The 17,552-nt window shown below is 37.1% G+C and overlaps 1 protein-coding gene across 2 annotated transcripts in view; it reads left to right on the plus strand.

The window, feature by feature from the left end:
• The window catches only part of PRKX (protein kinase cAMP-dependent X-linked catalytic subunit), a 60,984-nt gene extending 55,559 nt beyond the window's left edge, over positions 1–5,425 (plus strand). The window contains exons 8-9 of one of the 2 annotated variants that reach the window (XM_072849537.1): positions 992–1,140; positions 1,644–5,425. In XM_072849537.1, the coding sequence (XP_072705638.1) occupies positions 992–1,117 (126 nt within the window). In that variant the 3' untranslated portion in view covers positions 1,118–1,140; positions 1,644–5,425. Of the gene's footprint in view, positions 1–991; positions 1,141–1,357; positions 1,596–1,643 lie in introns of those variants that run through there. The other variant, XM_072849538.1, reaches the window with a different exon arrangement.
• The last annotated feature ends 12,127 nt before the right edge of the window (positions 5,426–17,552 follow it).

A 17,552-nucleotide genomic window follows, 5' to 3' on the forward strand; every position in this document is an offset into this window, starting at 1 on the left:
GGACTCATGACGATAGTTAAGCTTTCTGTTACTGAAAAGGGGATAGAGAGATGAATGTCCCTTGAGAGAAGAAAAGGGTTTTGCCCTACACTAACCTCTGCAATTAACAAAATGTTCCAGAAAGGAGCTTTATCTCATAGCCTGTAGCCAGAAGGGCAGAGTAATCTTGATGCTAAATATAAGACAAGGAAAAACTACAGGTACTGTGAAGCTGGTGGGCAATACTAGAAATCCAAGGGATCCTCTGAGGAAAGAAATAGAAGACAGATATTTCTCTTGGCACCTCCAAGTTTCCTTAAAAAGATCTATTTGAATTAAGATGCTTTTACAAACATCTTTGTGAAATAAGTTTTTTACAGTGAAGCAATTTCTTTACCTGCTTGAATTTATTGCTAGGCTAGGAAAAAGCATAGTAGGTAGTGTGAGGCATACACAAGTTGGTCCTTTCAACCGCCTTAAAAGCAACCAATCTATTTGAAAGCAGTGAAGAGAAGAGGAGGCTTTTTTCCTTCGATTAGAAAGCAGTTACCCACACTGCTATCGAGACTCTTCCTTGGTTGAAAGGAACCTAATGTGATTACACTCCTTTTTGCTCATAGGCCATGGAAGAGGGGAGGAGTGAGGAAGGAGAGTGGCAGATTATGCTCTAACGGCACGTGCCTGGAAGCTTAGTTGTAGTAATCTTTTGCAGTAGTTACGTTCAGTCTGCAAAGCAGCTAGAACTTGAGTGCTAAATAAAATAGGTAGATATTGTGGTTAAAAGGCACTTATACTACAGCTAACTGCAACATAGACGAAATGTTGGAACATGTCTGTGTCACTGCAAGCGTGTCTCTCTCATGCTATTCATTATTGGTGAAAAAGGTGAACTTTTATAAATATGTACCCCTTCTCTTTAATCAGTCTTTTACAGAATTTCTGCTTTAATATGATGGAGAGGAGCTCACTGAGGAAACTGTACTAACATTTTTGTTGTGCTTGTTCTGACTAGCCTCCCATAGTACCAAAAGTTTCCAATGATGGGGATACTTCCAATTTTGAAGCTTATCCTGAAGATGACTGGAACAAGACGCCTCCAGTACCCCCTAAAGATCTAGAAATTTTCAAGAACTTCTGAATGCGACATCTACACTGGACAAGGTATGTCCAAATGTCAGGAGTCCTCTTCAAAACATTGCAGGTCTGTGAGTGAGAGCCGTATGCAGAAATTACATCTTCTGATTCATAACAGTGATTAATACTTCCTTACAGCTTGTAAAATCAACATGAGTCACAGTAATAGATAGTATAATTAAACTGTTGAAATAAAATATTCTAAAGCAGGCTCACAGAATGACAAAGATAATTTGTCTTACAGGCTTTGGTGTTCTACAGTGATGAAGAGTTATTCGCCTACAGATATTTAAGTCCTTCTGTCCTTAAAACTTTTTAAATAGTGTGTTAAAAGCAAATATCTAGATTGATTTGACAGATCAGGAAATGTGATTGTTCTTGATTGCAAGACTTTTTTATATTCAGAATGAAGGCTTTAGTTAGAGGAATAAGATTGTCAGATTAATTCTGTCTTAACTATGATAGTTGTTATTCAATTCACATGCTCCACATTGTATTTTGTGTTCCTTTCTTATTATTTTTTGTCTTAGAAACTGGAAGGAAATTGAAGTGCTAAGAGCAAGTCTGAAGAAAAATGGAGTTCATACATAAATGAAGACTTTCTTTGTGGATAAGAATGATACTGCCTTCAGATATGTGTATTAGTATATAGTAAATATCTAAAGAATTGGAGGCAGGCAAGAATAACTTTTTGCTGTAAACATTTGACATCAGTAAATTGTAATATTGATAGTCTACTCTGAAGTAGACTCGCTAAAATGGTATATTTTAGGATTTTTTGTTTTAACTTATGGTTTAGTTAAGTTTCCTGCTATTCCCAGATCCTTTTTGCATAGTTAACTCATAGACTTAATTTTATAAGTTTATACTAAACTTGTGTAATTAAAAGCACAAATTAGTATATATGTATATAATGAATACAATACAACTAAAGCACAGGAACTGTGCAAAGATGTAAATTTTTGTACTTTGCAGAGTCTATGATTTTTATTTTTCAAATAATGTTTTTCAAGAAGTTATCTAGGAATAAAAATCTTAAAAGGATAAATGAGTTTTTCATCATCTTATATACATTTTATAATTCTTTGTAAAAAATGCAAATAATTAAGTTTTAAAAAAGATTTGTACCTAAAATTTCCAATGCCTCACACTTGCAACCATAGTACTTGAAAGCAGAAAGACAGGGGCATGTTTTATTGTTGATCAAGATGCATCTTAATGGCTAATTTATGAAGTTCTGTTACAGTGATGTCTCTTTACAAAGTAGGATATTGAGTGATTATACACTGTCTGAAATGAGATTCCTCACATGAAGACTCTCTGTAAACATGCAATTCAGTGCATACTGATAAAAGGGCTCTAACTGGCTCTTCCAGGAGTTGTTCTCTCTCAAGCTTGTTGTCTTCTCCAAATGTAAAGCATTAGCCATAACAGACTTTTTTCATTATTGAAATAGTTGTTCTTAAATGCTTGGCACTTCAGAATATCAGAGGGAAGACTGGATTTATATTAAAGCCTGATTTTTCTGCTCCTGCTTTTGGAAATGTCCTGAAGTCTTTGCTGCCAGGAATTCCATATGTACAGAGTTCAAGCCTTAGATGTAAGGAGTCTCTTTTTTTGTCCTGTACGAACATCTTTCTAGCAGCTTGAGTACACTGTATTTAGGAAGTATTTGCAATACTGCTTCATTTTAAGTAGCACCAAATATCAGTATGTGCATATGTACGTATCTATGTATATGAATACACGTAAACATGAAGGTGGATTGTATACAAGTCAGGATCTTTTTTTAGGGTTTTTTCATGTTCCATATTGTGATACTTGTGTTAATATAGAGGAATTAATTTTTGAAGTGCTTCAATTTCAAAAAGTAAATACATTCTTTCAGATGTTGTGCTTTTAGATAACTTTTAGTGAAATTATGATATTTAGACCAAAAATATTTTTTTTTAAAGCACATCAGCTCACTGGAGTTCCACTACTATGACTGATGACTATACATAAAACTGTTTAAGTAGATCATGCAGGCAGTTTCTCCCACAAACTGCTCTCCACATCTTTGATCTGAAATGCCATAAGAAACGTAGGCCAAAGATTCATTTTTCTGAACTAAATCCTGAATGCTTATGAAGTAGATATTCTAGTAATCACTAATGAAATTACCATGTTTATAATTTTATGACAGATCTGCAGCTGGAGTCTCCATGTGGAAAAGTGACATCTGTTTTCTTTTGTTAAGCACGAAACAGTACAGAAGTGCTGCTGAGAACTTGCAATTTCTAGGGTATTAGGTCTATTTCTTCATAAAGCGAGTCTAACTTTAAGAGATTGCATAACTTTTTTTGCAAAAATGCACAATGTGTAACAAAATCAGGAGGATACTTCAAAGTAGTAATTCTGGAATATCACAAAGTCTTATTGATGTTACGCCAGTGCCATAAGTTGATGGCCCCAGCTGCCACTCAGTAATACTGTGTAGGAATGTATAATGACACACAGGTAAATCCATAAAAAATGATAATTTTAACCTGGTAAAAATACCTTATTCTCTTGAAAGAATGAATCTGGTCCACTGTATTTGTATCTATGGAATTAGTTATTCCAAATCAATCAGAAAAACTGAAGCACATAAAACACAGCTTACTTTGTCTAAGGGGAGCAAGCACAGTCCAGGGGTCTTTTTAATGTGTAAGCTTACAGTACTTTTTGGAATCTGAGTACTATAAAACCAGTTTCTTATTTAAAAATGTACATACTGCAACAAGCAAGTGTGCTAAATATAATTTTTTTTTTTTTTCAAATTTAAAACTGCACTGTGTTTAAGTGTTCAAAGGTGAGGAAATGAAGTTGCATTTGTCTAATGTGCCACATTGGTGGTTAGAAGTTTTGAATGCTTGAACAACAGGAGATAGTGGATTTTTATTAATCTTATCCATTGCTGGCAGTGGATGCACTGACACTCATTATGATAGAGACTAAATAAATGAATACAATCTTATTAGTAATGCTAATCCATTGACTTTACATTGTTTCCAGAGCCCTGTGTACATATGCCTAACTACTGACCTCATCAACATGCTTTCTAGCTTTCAACAAAACTACTTTCAAATTTTTTTAATTAAAATCCTTAACTAAAAAAAGAAAACCCCAAAACATTTTTTAAGCATTATTTTAAGTGATCAGTTATTTTCTCTACAGTCTTGGACTTAATGAGCTGTTATGACCTGCCCATTTTATTTATTTGCACAAGCAAGTCTGTTTTATTTTAAGTCTTTGCTGGGACTTCATGGCCCACTAATATAGTTTTGTCTGAGTGCTCACGCAGAAGTCCCCAGATGCACACTGCACTAAGGACTCTGGATTTATGCGTTTTTAAGCAGTCAAGAACACTTTTTTATTTTCTGTTCAAGTATGGTATTCTCTAAAGTTCATTTTATTATGGTTGCTTCTGTTAATGTGTTTTTGAGTATAGACTGTTGCATAAGGACTGTTTTCTTGCAAGAGCCCATAGGCCTTTGGTATTCTGCTTCGGTGAACAAGAATGTTAGACATTAAAAAACAACCTTTATTTTTTAGTTTTTTATATATATATTTTTAATTGCCCAATTTGAGGTTTTAAGTGATAAACGTGCATTGTAAACTCAATTGCCTTGTAACCAAATGATATAAATGCTTCATGATTTCAATGGAGAACATGCTGTAGATTTTCCTGTAAATTAGCTTGATCAATGAATATGTGTGCTACTGAGCTTTAACTAATGTGATCTTCCACTGTAGAAAGTCATTGTTAATTGATCAAAATATAGGTACTAAACTATGTTTAAATGGATGAACAGGGATTTTGCAGTTTTGAAAGCAATTAAGATATGGCTGTTCCTCAGCCCATCTGCTTGCCATTCAGAAGAGTTGTGATGCAGTGCTTCCTATGCTATAGAATTATTTTTCAGCTTTCAATGACTGTAGCATGATTCCTTTTTGTACTGTACTGTGTACAGACTTCCCATGTTTTGCACTTTTCTATGGCAAACCTTGACTGCTTTATAAATACTCTGTTGTGTAGTAAGTAGCGATAGTGGTAGCAGGCATTTGTGTACTGCATAATTGGTTTGAACTGCTAGATGTGCGAGGTTAACTTGGACTAATGCTGTATGTTGCTGGTTGCTTTGTTGTAGCTCACATGTATAAGTACTGTTCAAAGTTACAAAGTCAGCCCTCATTGCACAATGAAAATCACTGTGATTTGTACATAAACCCTAGTAAAATTTTATTGCTGTTTAATTTATGTAATATCTGTCAAATCTGGATTCATTTAATAAACCTTTATATCTTTTTAAATGTTTAAACCTAGTTTGCTTCCATTTATGTTGGGAGGACGTAGAGGTTCTTCATCCAAAAAAAATTATGAAAGGGAGAGGAGAGGAGTAGAAAAACAACTGTTCCTTCTTGTCAGGAGTTAAGTCTTTCCAGAGCAGGACACAAGTGGTGGAACATATTTCAGTTGATGTGGAAGAAGCACCAAAAAGTATATTTTAAAATTCATTTCAGATAGTGCACCGATAATTAAGTGTTAATTCAGACTTCTCATTAAACTTTGATTATATGACCCTAATTGCTTTGTCATTTTCACAACTTAATGACCAGACACTGTCCGGAACACTCATTTCAATCGTTTCTTTAAACATCAAAAAATATTCTTATGATGTCAGGCACACCTAACTAAACCTTTATTTTGTTGTCTATCAAGATCTTCACAAGTCCGTTTTTAACAAAATTTGATTGGCTGCTGGTGTTAAATTACTTCTTCCGGGGCAATTGTATTTTATTTCTTACCCACTAGATAGCTTAATCTTGCAGAGATAATTACATAGGCATAGAACCAACTGGATACAGTTTGGACTAGTTATGGGCTGTTTTTTTAACACAGAACTTTGTGCTTTCTTTCTGCCTAGCTTAATTCTAAATTTTGTGCATTGACATTTTTCTCTTGTAAACCACTATGTCATGTGCTTCAAAAAACTGCTAGTGGAAAGTGAAAGAATGCTGCAATGGGCCCTGGCAAGCTTTTAATCATGTCTTTGACATGATTCAAAAGAACTGCTCGGTTAAAACATACCAAATTTTTGAACGTTAGCAAGCGTCCAGGGTGTTTGTAAAGAACTTGGTTTGGCATCTTGTTCTTACCCCAGGCTTTTGCCATGTGGTAGAGTTTTTGTTCATTTTGTTCATATAGTGCTCAAGCTGAGTGCTATATCTTTTTTTGACTGCACAGGTAACTCTGGATCTTATCCAACAAAGGCCATTTTAAATATGCTTTTTCACTCATGCAGGGCAGGTAAGTTTTGCTGGTGTAACTTTGGACCATACTCACATAGCATTACTCACTACTCCCAAATCTGTCTCACTTCCATGGCTCATTAGCCCTTTTTACTGCAAAACACTGTTAAAATAGCATTTGACAAGAACCCACCCTTCTGTGACCTACTGTTAACCACTAACAGTATGATACTATAAGAAATGGTTGAAAGCAACTGGCACTGTTGCAGCTCTGGATCTTGGCCAGTGCTTTGTGAATTGGTATATAATTCACATATCGAGCTCTTCCTTGTGTGAACTCCTGCTAGCTACTACAATCTCAGCTTCAGAATTTAGACAGCTTTTCACAGGGATAGTGAAGACTCTTCTGCTGTCCCAGTGGAAGAGTCTAGGTTTCCTTTCTCTCTCCCACTCCTCCGTTCCATCTCCCCTTCAAAAAAACACCACGCATGAATGTATGTCAAGCTTCATAATTATCCTTGAAACCAGGAATATTGTAAAATTTTACCAAGCTCAGTTGTAAGAATTTCTTTCAATGTATCATAGTATTTTTTTCTAGTCTTGTGCAGGAATGTTCCAAAGTGTGACAACAGAAAATTTCAGCAGTAAGTAGGGCTGTTATACCAGCTTTGGCTTATGGTTTGGTTTTACCTGATTTGCTGCATTTGTTTCAGTGCCAGTAAGAATGAGTTGTTGGGGCAGTTGAGAGCCAAGCATCTCTTACTGCATATGTAATTTAGGACACAAGCCACTGAAGTCTCTGAGGGAAATCCCCAAACTAGTATGTAACCTGAAGTAAAAAATGCAGGGCTATCTTACTTCTAGTATGTGAAACTGTAAGGAGCTGTGCAGGTGCTGTCTCTACTGCAATGATTTACTTAGTTTATAAGAGTATATTCCAGATACCTTGAAAAGTCAAGTCTGCTTCAGCTTAAACAACTAACCAACTTGAGATCTATTTTTTATTTTACTTGTTCCTTCTTGTCTCCAGCATATTGTTCATATTGTGGACTCTGGTAATAAAGAAGGCAAGTGGAAGAGAGAAGACTATTTTGGGAAACCAAATAAGCCTGAATTGGACTTTAATCCAAGAAATAACTTAGTAAGCCTGAAGAGTATGTACTTGTACATGTACTTGCTTTATCACTAAAGGTTGTAGAGAAAATTGTGCCTGTTCTAGCTTTATGCTGGCTGCTAAGCTATAAACTGCTCTTCTTCCCAATATTGTATAAAAAGAGATAGTTGTAGGAGTCAGAGTTTATTTCAACTTTAGTCAGTAATTAGTCTAGTTTAGAGAATCCTTGAGACTAAAACCCCTTGGTTGGAGAAGAAGAAAAGTGCTTTACAATCATCCTCCTCTTAATTTTCTGTTCTGCACAAGCGTAAGCTGTGCAAAGGAGATGGTTGTGCTTTGAATGCTGCTACTGTTGTAAATTACATTAAGAAAACAGCAGCTCAGGCATGCAGTGTGTCAGGCTTCCGTCAGAGCCTAAACTTAAGTTGTCTCACCCTGAAGGACCAGGCCTTTTTTCTTTCAGCAGCTTTGTGAGAATGTAACTGAACAGCTTAGCAAATATTAAGACTGAGCCTTAGAAAGACTTTGAGCTTTTCAATGGCATCTTTCTTTAAGTCCACATTTCTTCAGAAGTTAAGCATTAGCTCAATTTTTTATTTAGGATACAAAAAGAAAAGATACTCAGCTGTTCAGCGCTTCTGAAGTTTGGTGAACAAATGTCATAAATACTGAGTGTTTCAAATTGTGTGTAGTATCTAGTACTTTCTCTGACCTGATTTTAATGTCTCAATTAAAAAGAAATTTTAAGTTTAATTTAGGACCCTCATCTAATCAAGGTGCTTGTAAAAATATTTAACTGAAGCAGGGCTGCGAGACTGTGTTAATACATTAAAACCTTCACAAGTGGCATGTCTTTCATTTCTACTGATTAACAGTTTCCTTTGAGGCATGCTGACAAAATTACTCAACATTCTTAGTTTTTGGTCAAGCTTTTACCCATTCTAGTAACATGTTTTGCAAAAAGTAAACACAGGTAAGTAAATAGAAGTAGGTAAATTATTTTGTCTTTGTATTAATAAAACTGAGCTGGGAGTACATGTGTAAATGCAGTATCGAGGAACAGCAAAGTTTGTTCCAGATTAATGCATTCATGGTTTGGGCATATTCAGATTTAGGATTTTTCTTACTGGCCTGTCTCTTAAAGCAGCACTGCAGTCCTGTGCCATGACACTTGCTTCCTCCTGCCAGTCTGCCATCATCCACGTAGCAGCAATAAGTCAGCCCATTAACTCAACTGATCTATGAGAAATGTTTCCCTGCTGTGAACTGAACTTTGGATCAAAAGCACTACTTCTACTTAGTTGATCTGAAAAGGAATTTCCAATAACTGAGTGTAGCCGAAGTCCTTCTATTCTCTCTGCAGGTATTTGCCACTGGGGAGCAAGACTCTTGCAATATGCCATAAAGTAACACAAAATTCAAACAGCACATTTTGAGCTCATTTTAAAATCTTTACATGAAACTCCTGTGACTCATGTAATCCCCAGCAAAAACCTGGTGATGCAAGAAGGGAAGTGTGGTGGTGGATCATTTAAGTAAATGTTGTTAGAGACTGAGTCTGTTCTTTAATTTCACTGTCTGGCCATTGAGGAAAGGGAGACTTTTAATTTTTTTTTTCTGGGCAGGCCATCAGTACATAGGTGGTCATTACTCTTCAGTCAGGTTTTCTTGTTGACCCTTGGTTTTGAGATACTGAATTCACGGATTGTGAAAATGTCTGTTTGGAGTCTGTTTGGAGACTCTCTAGATTCTGCTAGTACTTAATGATTTAAAATTTTATTTATACAGCTGGTGATTATTTACATGCAAAAGATGACAGGTTTGAACTTGATGCATTAATTTGTTTAAAATTTTAATACACTGACTTGGGAGTCAAATAAAGAAAATTCATGAATTCAATTTTAAGAACAAGATATTTAAAAATACCAAAGCTTTTGATGTAAAATATTTTAAGATTGGAAATAGAGTAATGTCTGAATAAACAGGTATCAGGAAGGTGGACTGATTTCAGTTCTTCAGCTGAGGATTAAACTGGAATCTGTTGAATGAGAAATGAAAAGAGGAAGTTGACACCTATTCCTCTCTTCTACCCACGTGTCAAAACTTACGTAGTAGAAAAAATGTAGCTACGGCACCAGCTAATGTCTACCAATGAAGCTGAGATATCTACGGGGCATTTCTCAAAACTGCAATCCTGGTCATGGTGAATGCTCTGCCGCTTGTCCTATGTTTTGTATTAGACAGATTTTACTAGGGTGCTTTCATCATAAAATTGATGAGGTGAGATATGTTGGGGGTCACATACCTCTTGAAAACAAATTCTTGGTTGTTGTCATTCATTGATACTCTAAATGCTTTTTGTATGACTAAAGTGTAAGTCTTTGATAGAAGTATAAAATCTGGCTTATTACCCCCAAAAGCAGTGTTTACCTGGATGGAAAAGGAGCAGCTGAGTTAATAGTGTTAACTGTATCAGGTTTTTGGTTGGGTTTTTTTTTACATTCAAAATTACTAAGTATCTACATGAAACATTAAAGGGCTTGAAGTTCAACATGTGATGTCACATTTTTTAAGCAAAGGTGGCATTACAGCTTTAAAATATGGGGCTTTTTCACTGTTTTTTGTTCCTGTATGTGTATTAAGAAGGAAGATGTCAAACAAGAGTGAAGTTGCCAATACAAGCAAGTTTTCAGCTTTTGGGTTTTCTGCAGAGTAGATATCTTTTCGTAGGTAATAAGTTTACCAGAGGATGGGATTCATGGAGTAAAATAGCCTACATTAAGGATAACCTATCAGCCTAGGAAACAGACTTCCATTAGGCTTTGGTGGTAGACAACAGTTGCAAAAGATTTTTTGAATTTCCAAGTATAAAATAAGAAGATTCAATGATCAAACAGTGGAGTGATGATTTTTGTCATTGTAATTAAAAAATAAAAGCAAATAGACTATTTTATCATGCCAGTGCCAAAATCATGAACCGTACAGAAACATATCCTCCTTATTTAACTTTGTTATGAGTCTCTGTGTTCTGGGGTTTTTTTTCTGATTTCAAACCATCAACAATAATAGTAATTAATACAATAAAAATGCAAATGAGGAGACATTTACCTTGTAATATCTGTAAGCTTCTAGGGTGTTCTGTACACTGAGTGGAGATTTCATCCTACTTGAAATAATTCAGTCCATAACTTTTTTCTCTCTAAATCTCTTTGGTTGATCTTAGATTGGCATAGCTTCAAGCAGCTAAAAAGAGAAAAGCGTCAAGAAGATTATAGAAATGGTCAATTACTTTTAGAACATATGTTGTCCAAAAGTGTGGGGGTTTTTTTTCTCTGCATAGGGCTATAGCATATGATGTATTGGAAGGAAAAATACAATCCACCTTGAAAATCAGGTTTGAGTTACAGTATAGTTTCATATATTGCCAAAAAGTTGTTGCATTTACTGCTTCTTCTAGCTAGTTCCCTTTAAAGACATACTGTAGCTGTATTTTCCTGTATTGTTTTGGAAGTTCTTGCTTCATGTTCAAGCTTGTTTCCCTGTTGCCCTGAGGTTGATGTTCAGTGGAGTTCACTGAAAAGGATTTCCAGTAACACAATGAAGTTAAAACTCTTTAAAACAAGGTCTTAAGATACAAAGCTTAAGCATCAAAGACAATTTCTGCTATTAATGTCACTTGTTCCATCTACTCAATCTATCTCATTTTGCAAGTTTTGAACAAGGGGAAGTCAGTAGGTAGGGGTGTATGTAATTGGCTGGAAAAAGAGGGTCTCTGGGTAAGGGAATAAGTGAAAAAAAATTATTTTCTACAAACTTCTCTAATAGAAATGTAACACTGCATAACAAATGTTTACCTGTGGCAAGAAGGGGAAAAAATATATTTGTGTTGCATTTGTTTCATGGTATCACCACAGCACATTTAGGCAGTGTTCCTTTCTTTGGTCAGGGTTTTAATTTTTTTCAAATCAGAAAAGGGACTATGCAAAATAAAAATCTTCAACGCCTATTTCCTTTGATACTATATCTTCTTACTTCTGTAAGAGTAAAATCAAAACCAACTAAAAAAACTCCACCACCCATGAAGTAGTTGATTTAAGGCAGGTGCAGCTTCTAGAGGTGGCGAGAGTACTTGAAACTAAAGAACAGCAACATTTCAGGAATGGGAGAGGAAGTGTTATTTCTTTGGTTTTGAAAGTTTTCTATCTGAATCTCATACTCAGTGACTTATGTTACACCAAAGATCAAATTAGGTAAATTAATTTGAGGGGGGGAAGGAAATACTTAGGAAAAGTTTTGACTTTCACTTGACCATTTCACAGAATCACAGGATGGTTGAAGTTGGAAGGGACCTCCAGAGGTCATCTGGTCCAGCCCCCCTGCTCACGCAGGGCCACCTAGAGCCAAAACAATAAAACCGTATTTTGCATTCATCCCAAATGACATTTTTGGAACTGCCCCCAAAAGTTAAGAAAATAAAATATACAATGCTCATTTTTTTGTATTTCACTAAAAAATAAAGCGTTTATTTGTAGGTTAATTTTCTTTCCATTTTAAAAAAAGCCACCAGACAGCCACCAAATGAATAAATTCATTATTCTCACAACTTTAACTTCAGCAGAGTTGAAATAACGAGCTAAGGAAGTTGTTCAGCTCCTTGTCTTCTCAAATGCTGTGGAAGGACTGTTTACCCTCTCTGAACTTAATGGAGGTCTGAAGTTGTGAAATGGACTATGTGTTGATGTCAGCTGCTGGACACTGCTTGCTCACGGCAAGCAAGTTCTTCTGTTTGAGGTGTTTTAAATGGCCATGCCATTCAACCTCGTTTCTCTCAAGTCTAGAACGCTAGTGTGGCCTTTCTCTGGCTTATGGAGGGGGGTTGAAATCAGTGGAGGACCAGCTCTTGGCAAACTGAGGGACAGAAGACTGGTGTGTTCACATGTTGCTGGATGTGCACTGCATCCAAAGAATCCTGGATGCTGCTCAAAATATGCCTCAGTCAGATAAAGAAGTTTCACCACAAACTTATTTTCACCTAGTTCTTTCTATGGTGATGTGACAAGCTGGCAAATAATGAAATCTTGTAACATTGTGCTTGCGTTTCCACCAGACGTGGCTGATTCATAAACGCTGAGGAGCTCCCGTACGGCTAGCTGGAGTGTGGAAAGAGAATGCGTCACCACAAAAAAGCCCTTCCAGGAACCATGAGCCCAAGCATGATCGTGTTTGGCTTGCCAGCCAGCTCTTTCATCACAGGCAGACAGGAGTGGAGCACAGCGAGACCTCTTGGAAAAGAAGACGTTACCTCGGGCAGGAAAGGCATTCAAGGCAAAGGCTGGAGCAGCTATACGTCTGTTCCTTGGGCTGGGTGACAGTTGTGCAATAGGTCTAAAGCCAGAGACCCCTCCGCACCCACCCAGCTTTGTTCAGGCATCCCAAATGTATAACTACCATATTGCTCATGGAGGGCTCCTCATGTCAACAAAATAATTCCCTCTAATATTTTGGCTTTTACTAATACAGAGAATACATCTCCTTCCTCCTCCACTGAAAACCGTGCCATGGGAATTGGCCTAGAATATGTTTAATCAAAAACAGAGGAAGACTGATGCCATTTCCAAGTAATGCCTTTCTTGTGGTATATTCCTCGTTTACTTAGCAATTAGTTTATGTACATACAGTAATAACACCATCTATTTTTTTAATCCCCCTCTTTTGAAATACCATATAATGAAAACCAAAAACATTCCAGACAGTCACGAAGCATTTGACCACTGTTAACTAATAGAACATGAATTGTTCTTGTCCTTTTGGTGACAGGAGGATAGAGGAAGAATTGTTCTCCCTCTAAAAAAAAAAAAAAAAAAAAGAAAAAAAGTATGTTAAGGAATAAAATAACCACAGAAGTACTTTCATAGTATACTCCAGAGTCATAGTATTTATTTTTAAACAATAGTAAATCATTCAATTGTTTCAACCAGGCTTAGTTCCAAACAGTTCTAAATTTAGAGTTAAAGAGTTGATCTTGAGAAGACATACAGGAAGACAAAACACTCTTCTTCTCTCGTTTCCTGTTTGAATTGATGAGAATTCGGGCTCCTCTTTAGTTAACTTGGCAAGCATTACTCCCCCATGAACTGTCTTTTTAGTCAAGGATCACAGAATGTCCTCTTCTCATATGAAAAGCATGAATTTATAAGCCAGTGTGTGTAGTAAAAAAGTTTGTTTTTTCTTTAAAAATGAGCCACAGCACTATTAAAAGCATTTTAATGGCTTTATACTACTGTGTACAGAAGTGATTCCACTTTCAGCTTGCTGTGTTTTGAATACATTATGTATTGCCTTCTAATACTGCTGATCACAATCTTAGAAGTGTAATACATAGCAATAAAAGCACAGCAAGGCACAGTGAGATAACAAGGACATCAACTGTTATGCTCCAAGTGCTCTGATTCCTCCTGATGGTCCTGCATCAAAAAGGAGTGATATAAATGAATCAGGAGATGGAGTCTCTGCACCAAGAATTTAAGTAAATGGCCAAGAATTTAAGTAAATTGCCAACTTCAAAATGTCCTTAGACGAAAGGAGATTGCACGGACCTCTGGAGCGGCTGTGTCCGCTCATGTGGGGCATCAAGGATTTCTTTGAGACATTAAGTATAAGGAAGCTCAAGGGTTTTGAGACTTTGGTCACAAGATTTTTTATTGTATCCTTGTGAGTCTGCCAAACTTAATATTTCATAATTGAAATACGTATTTTGTGATATTTATGTCTGCAAATACTAGTGATTCTGAAAGTGATGGCATCATTAGGGTCAGTGAGTGTGGTAGCCATCACTCACAAGACATAAGTCCATTTAACTGGAAGGCATCTAATGGGAGCATTTTCCAAAACAAAGGTAATTTTGGTTTTCATTTGTTTTTCTCGTATTTTCTAAGAATTTCTAACCTAGAGTGGCAATCATAGGTTTATTCAGATGAAAACTATGAAGCTGTTTAACTGAGTAATCATTAAAGACTCCCTATTCAGGTAAGTCAAGGTCATACAAGTAGCTCTGACATCTGATTTAAGAAGGCTGTGGCGTTGACATGCTCTGCTATCCTTTTAGGTTGCCTTTACTCACTTAAAAATAGATTTGTCATCACATTAACAGCACCTCTAAACTTGGCTTATACTTGAACACGGTAATGAGATTGGAAAGATTACTTCTTCTGTAATAGTAGTAATAGGAATTTCAAAAACAAGATAATAAATTTCTTCTCATGTCTGCAAATCCATCTCCCTTAACCCAGTCACAGTGGGTTAACATGTTTTTGTTTTAACTGAATGAAACAACAACTATTAGCTTTGAATGTATAAATTGGGCGTTCTGAAGGGAAAAATGTATGGTACTTGGGCTAGCACCAGAGTACTGTGAAGAAAAAAAAAATGCAAACCTGAATCAAAATTTCTGGTTTTCACTTTAAATAGTCTCCCAGAGAAGTAGCTGGGAGATAAATTAAGGACAAAGTGATTCGATTCATAAGAATGCTTCAACACATGATTTCACAGACAAGAAAAACCTTTACTAATACAGCAAAATATTTTCGTATCCAGGTGCCATATGTGATCATTAAAAAACTCTGATTCAACAGGCTAGAAATGCATTATCCTCATGTACAATGACAGTGCCATGATCCAATAAAGAGCTTCTGCAGGCCTTTTTCAATTTGAGCTTTCCATAATATCCTAGATACGTCCAAGTAGTAGGTAAATATCCTAGATATCCTAGATATCCTAGTGGGTAATATCCTAGATACATCCAAGTAGTGGGTATGCCTTCTCTTGAAGGCCTGCAGTACGCTGTGTTAGACGCTGTACCAAAGGGAGTCTGGCACCCTGGGTCATGTATTTCAGCCTGAGTCAAAGACTTAGTACCTTCCAGGCAGTTATCCAGCATCTGTCATGAGCAGTCGCTGTAAATGTGCTTCTGGAGTCAAATTAGTACTTAAAATTCTTTGATAGTTTTATCTCTGCAAGCGTCTGCTGGTGTTAATGAAGCAGTGATGCTCTCCACACCACTGGAAGGAGGCGGATGAGCTAGTCCTGGGGAGGGTGAAACCCTGCCGGTGGTGGCACGGCGCAGGGAGACGTGCCTGGAGGGACAGGGACCTGCTGGCTGATGCAGAGCGGTTGCCTCCACCTGTCAGTACCTGCTGACCGCAAGCCCACAGCCCGAAAGGGCGTTTTTTAGTAGATGCATTTGTGGTGGAGGTGTCGAAGCATTTCACTGTGCAAGGCACAAACCACCCAAACACTCATATGTCTCTTCTGTCTTTCAGCAGACCTGTAACAGTAGCATAAATATGGGAGCCAAAATAAAGAGTGGTCTTTTTCCATTGTATTTTAGTAAGATGAGAGTCTGTAAGCATGGTCCAAGGGGAAAAAAAAGACTTGGGTGGAGCCTGTGGTGTGGGGTTTGCACAAAGATGTTAAATAGCAGCCAGAGAGAGAAAGCAGAGCTTTGACAGCTAGCTGGGGGACGAGGTAAGATCTGAAAGAGCAACAGGGCAGGAAAGGGAAGTTGTCACAAAGCCAAAAGGAATTAAAAAGGAACGAGGCTGAAAGGACTTGAATGAAGAGATTTCATTTGCCTCTTCTTGGATGAAGAAGCAACCTCCTTAGAAAGGAAAAATATTTTTGAAGTGTTTTTAGCATGTTGCTCCCTAGCAGTAGGCCTGTTCTTATGGCATAGGTCGGTCTGCAGACAAATCCTCTTCTCCCGAGGGGAGCTGGGGAGCAAGGACAGACCCATCTCACCCCACCCAGCTTTGCAGCGGTGTAATCCCGTTCACTTCAGCAGGCAGGGCTCCTGTTTCTGGTGGCTGCTGCAATCAGTTTAGCAAAGCTAATTGCCCTGCTGGGAACCCCAGGCTTCTTTAGCTTTAGAGGCTGCAAATGTGCTGTTGTTTATCCCCTCCTTGCAGTGTCCTCTCTCTTTTGGTCACCTTTAATGGATACTATTTTATTATATTGTGGATAACTTAAATAAACATATATATTACTGTAGTTACATACGTAATAACATAGCCTTCTCTCCTTCAGTCTCACAGATTTTCCTGTGAAAACTGAGCCTACTTATTAGGTATCAGTTATCCATTGTGCAGCACCAGAACTGTAAGTTTGAGTTTGTTTTCTAGTATAAACAGATAGCTTAATCTCATTAGCTGTAGCAATTTTTTATACTGACACCCTATATTATTGCTACCCGTGCTGTGTCCCCTAGGGGTAAATGTGTCTGTCCGGTACCTTTGCCTAGCAGTACATTCCTATACTTAAGAGCTTTGATTGCTATATGAGAATTTATGTTCTTCAGTACTCTTGGGATAAAATTATGTAGAAATAATGTGGTGGGGGGGAAGGGAAAATTATTTAGAGTCAGGGGTACCAAATCTTTTTCTGTAGGCAGAGATGGAGAAAACACTAGAAAAATTATAGTAGGGGGTAAGCAGGCAAGTGGTTTTGCAGGCTGATTACTAATAACTAGCTTTTGCTGTTAGCTGAACAAAATCCCTCTGGGAGTCCTTAGTTTCTGCCCTGTTCCTTACCTGCTCCATTTCTGTACCCCTTTTCTGGCCTTCCTACAGAAGAACTGCTGTGCCTGCTTGTTTGCAGAATGATAGTCTGGTGGCAGCAGTACGGGTCAGGAGGAGTGAAGCAAAGATCAGCATAAATTATAGGGCAATTATTTGAAAGATTTTAAAATGAGATTCGAAAATCCAACTGGATAAGCCTAGAAAGACAGTGATCTAGATTCTTACTGTGTAAACGAATCCAGACCTTGCACTTGCTCTACATAAAGGTCTGTTTTTTTCAAGCATAAAATGTCATATCCTACCTAGAGCTGTAACCAGATCCTGTCTGATCCCAGCAAATTAAAAAGAAAGATCCTTTTTTTTTAGGATCCTACAAGGTCAAGAAAGATCCCACTGGTGTGAGAAGAGACGTGTGATTCCTGAGAGGACAACTCTGATAAAAGACTCAACCTGTAGATGTGGAGCTGTGAATTTCCTGG

Source organism: Ciconia boyciana, chromosome 1 (genome assembly GCF_034638445.1).
Source record: "Ciconia boyciana chromosome 1, ASM3463844v1, whole genome shotgun sequence".
NCBI lineage: Eukaryota > Metazoa > Chordata > Aves > Ciconiiformes > Ciconiidae > Ciconia > Ciconia boyciana.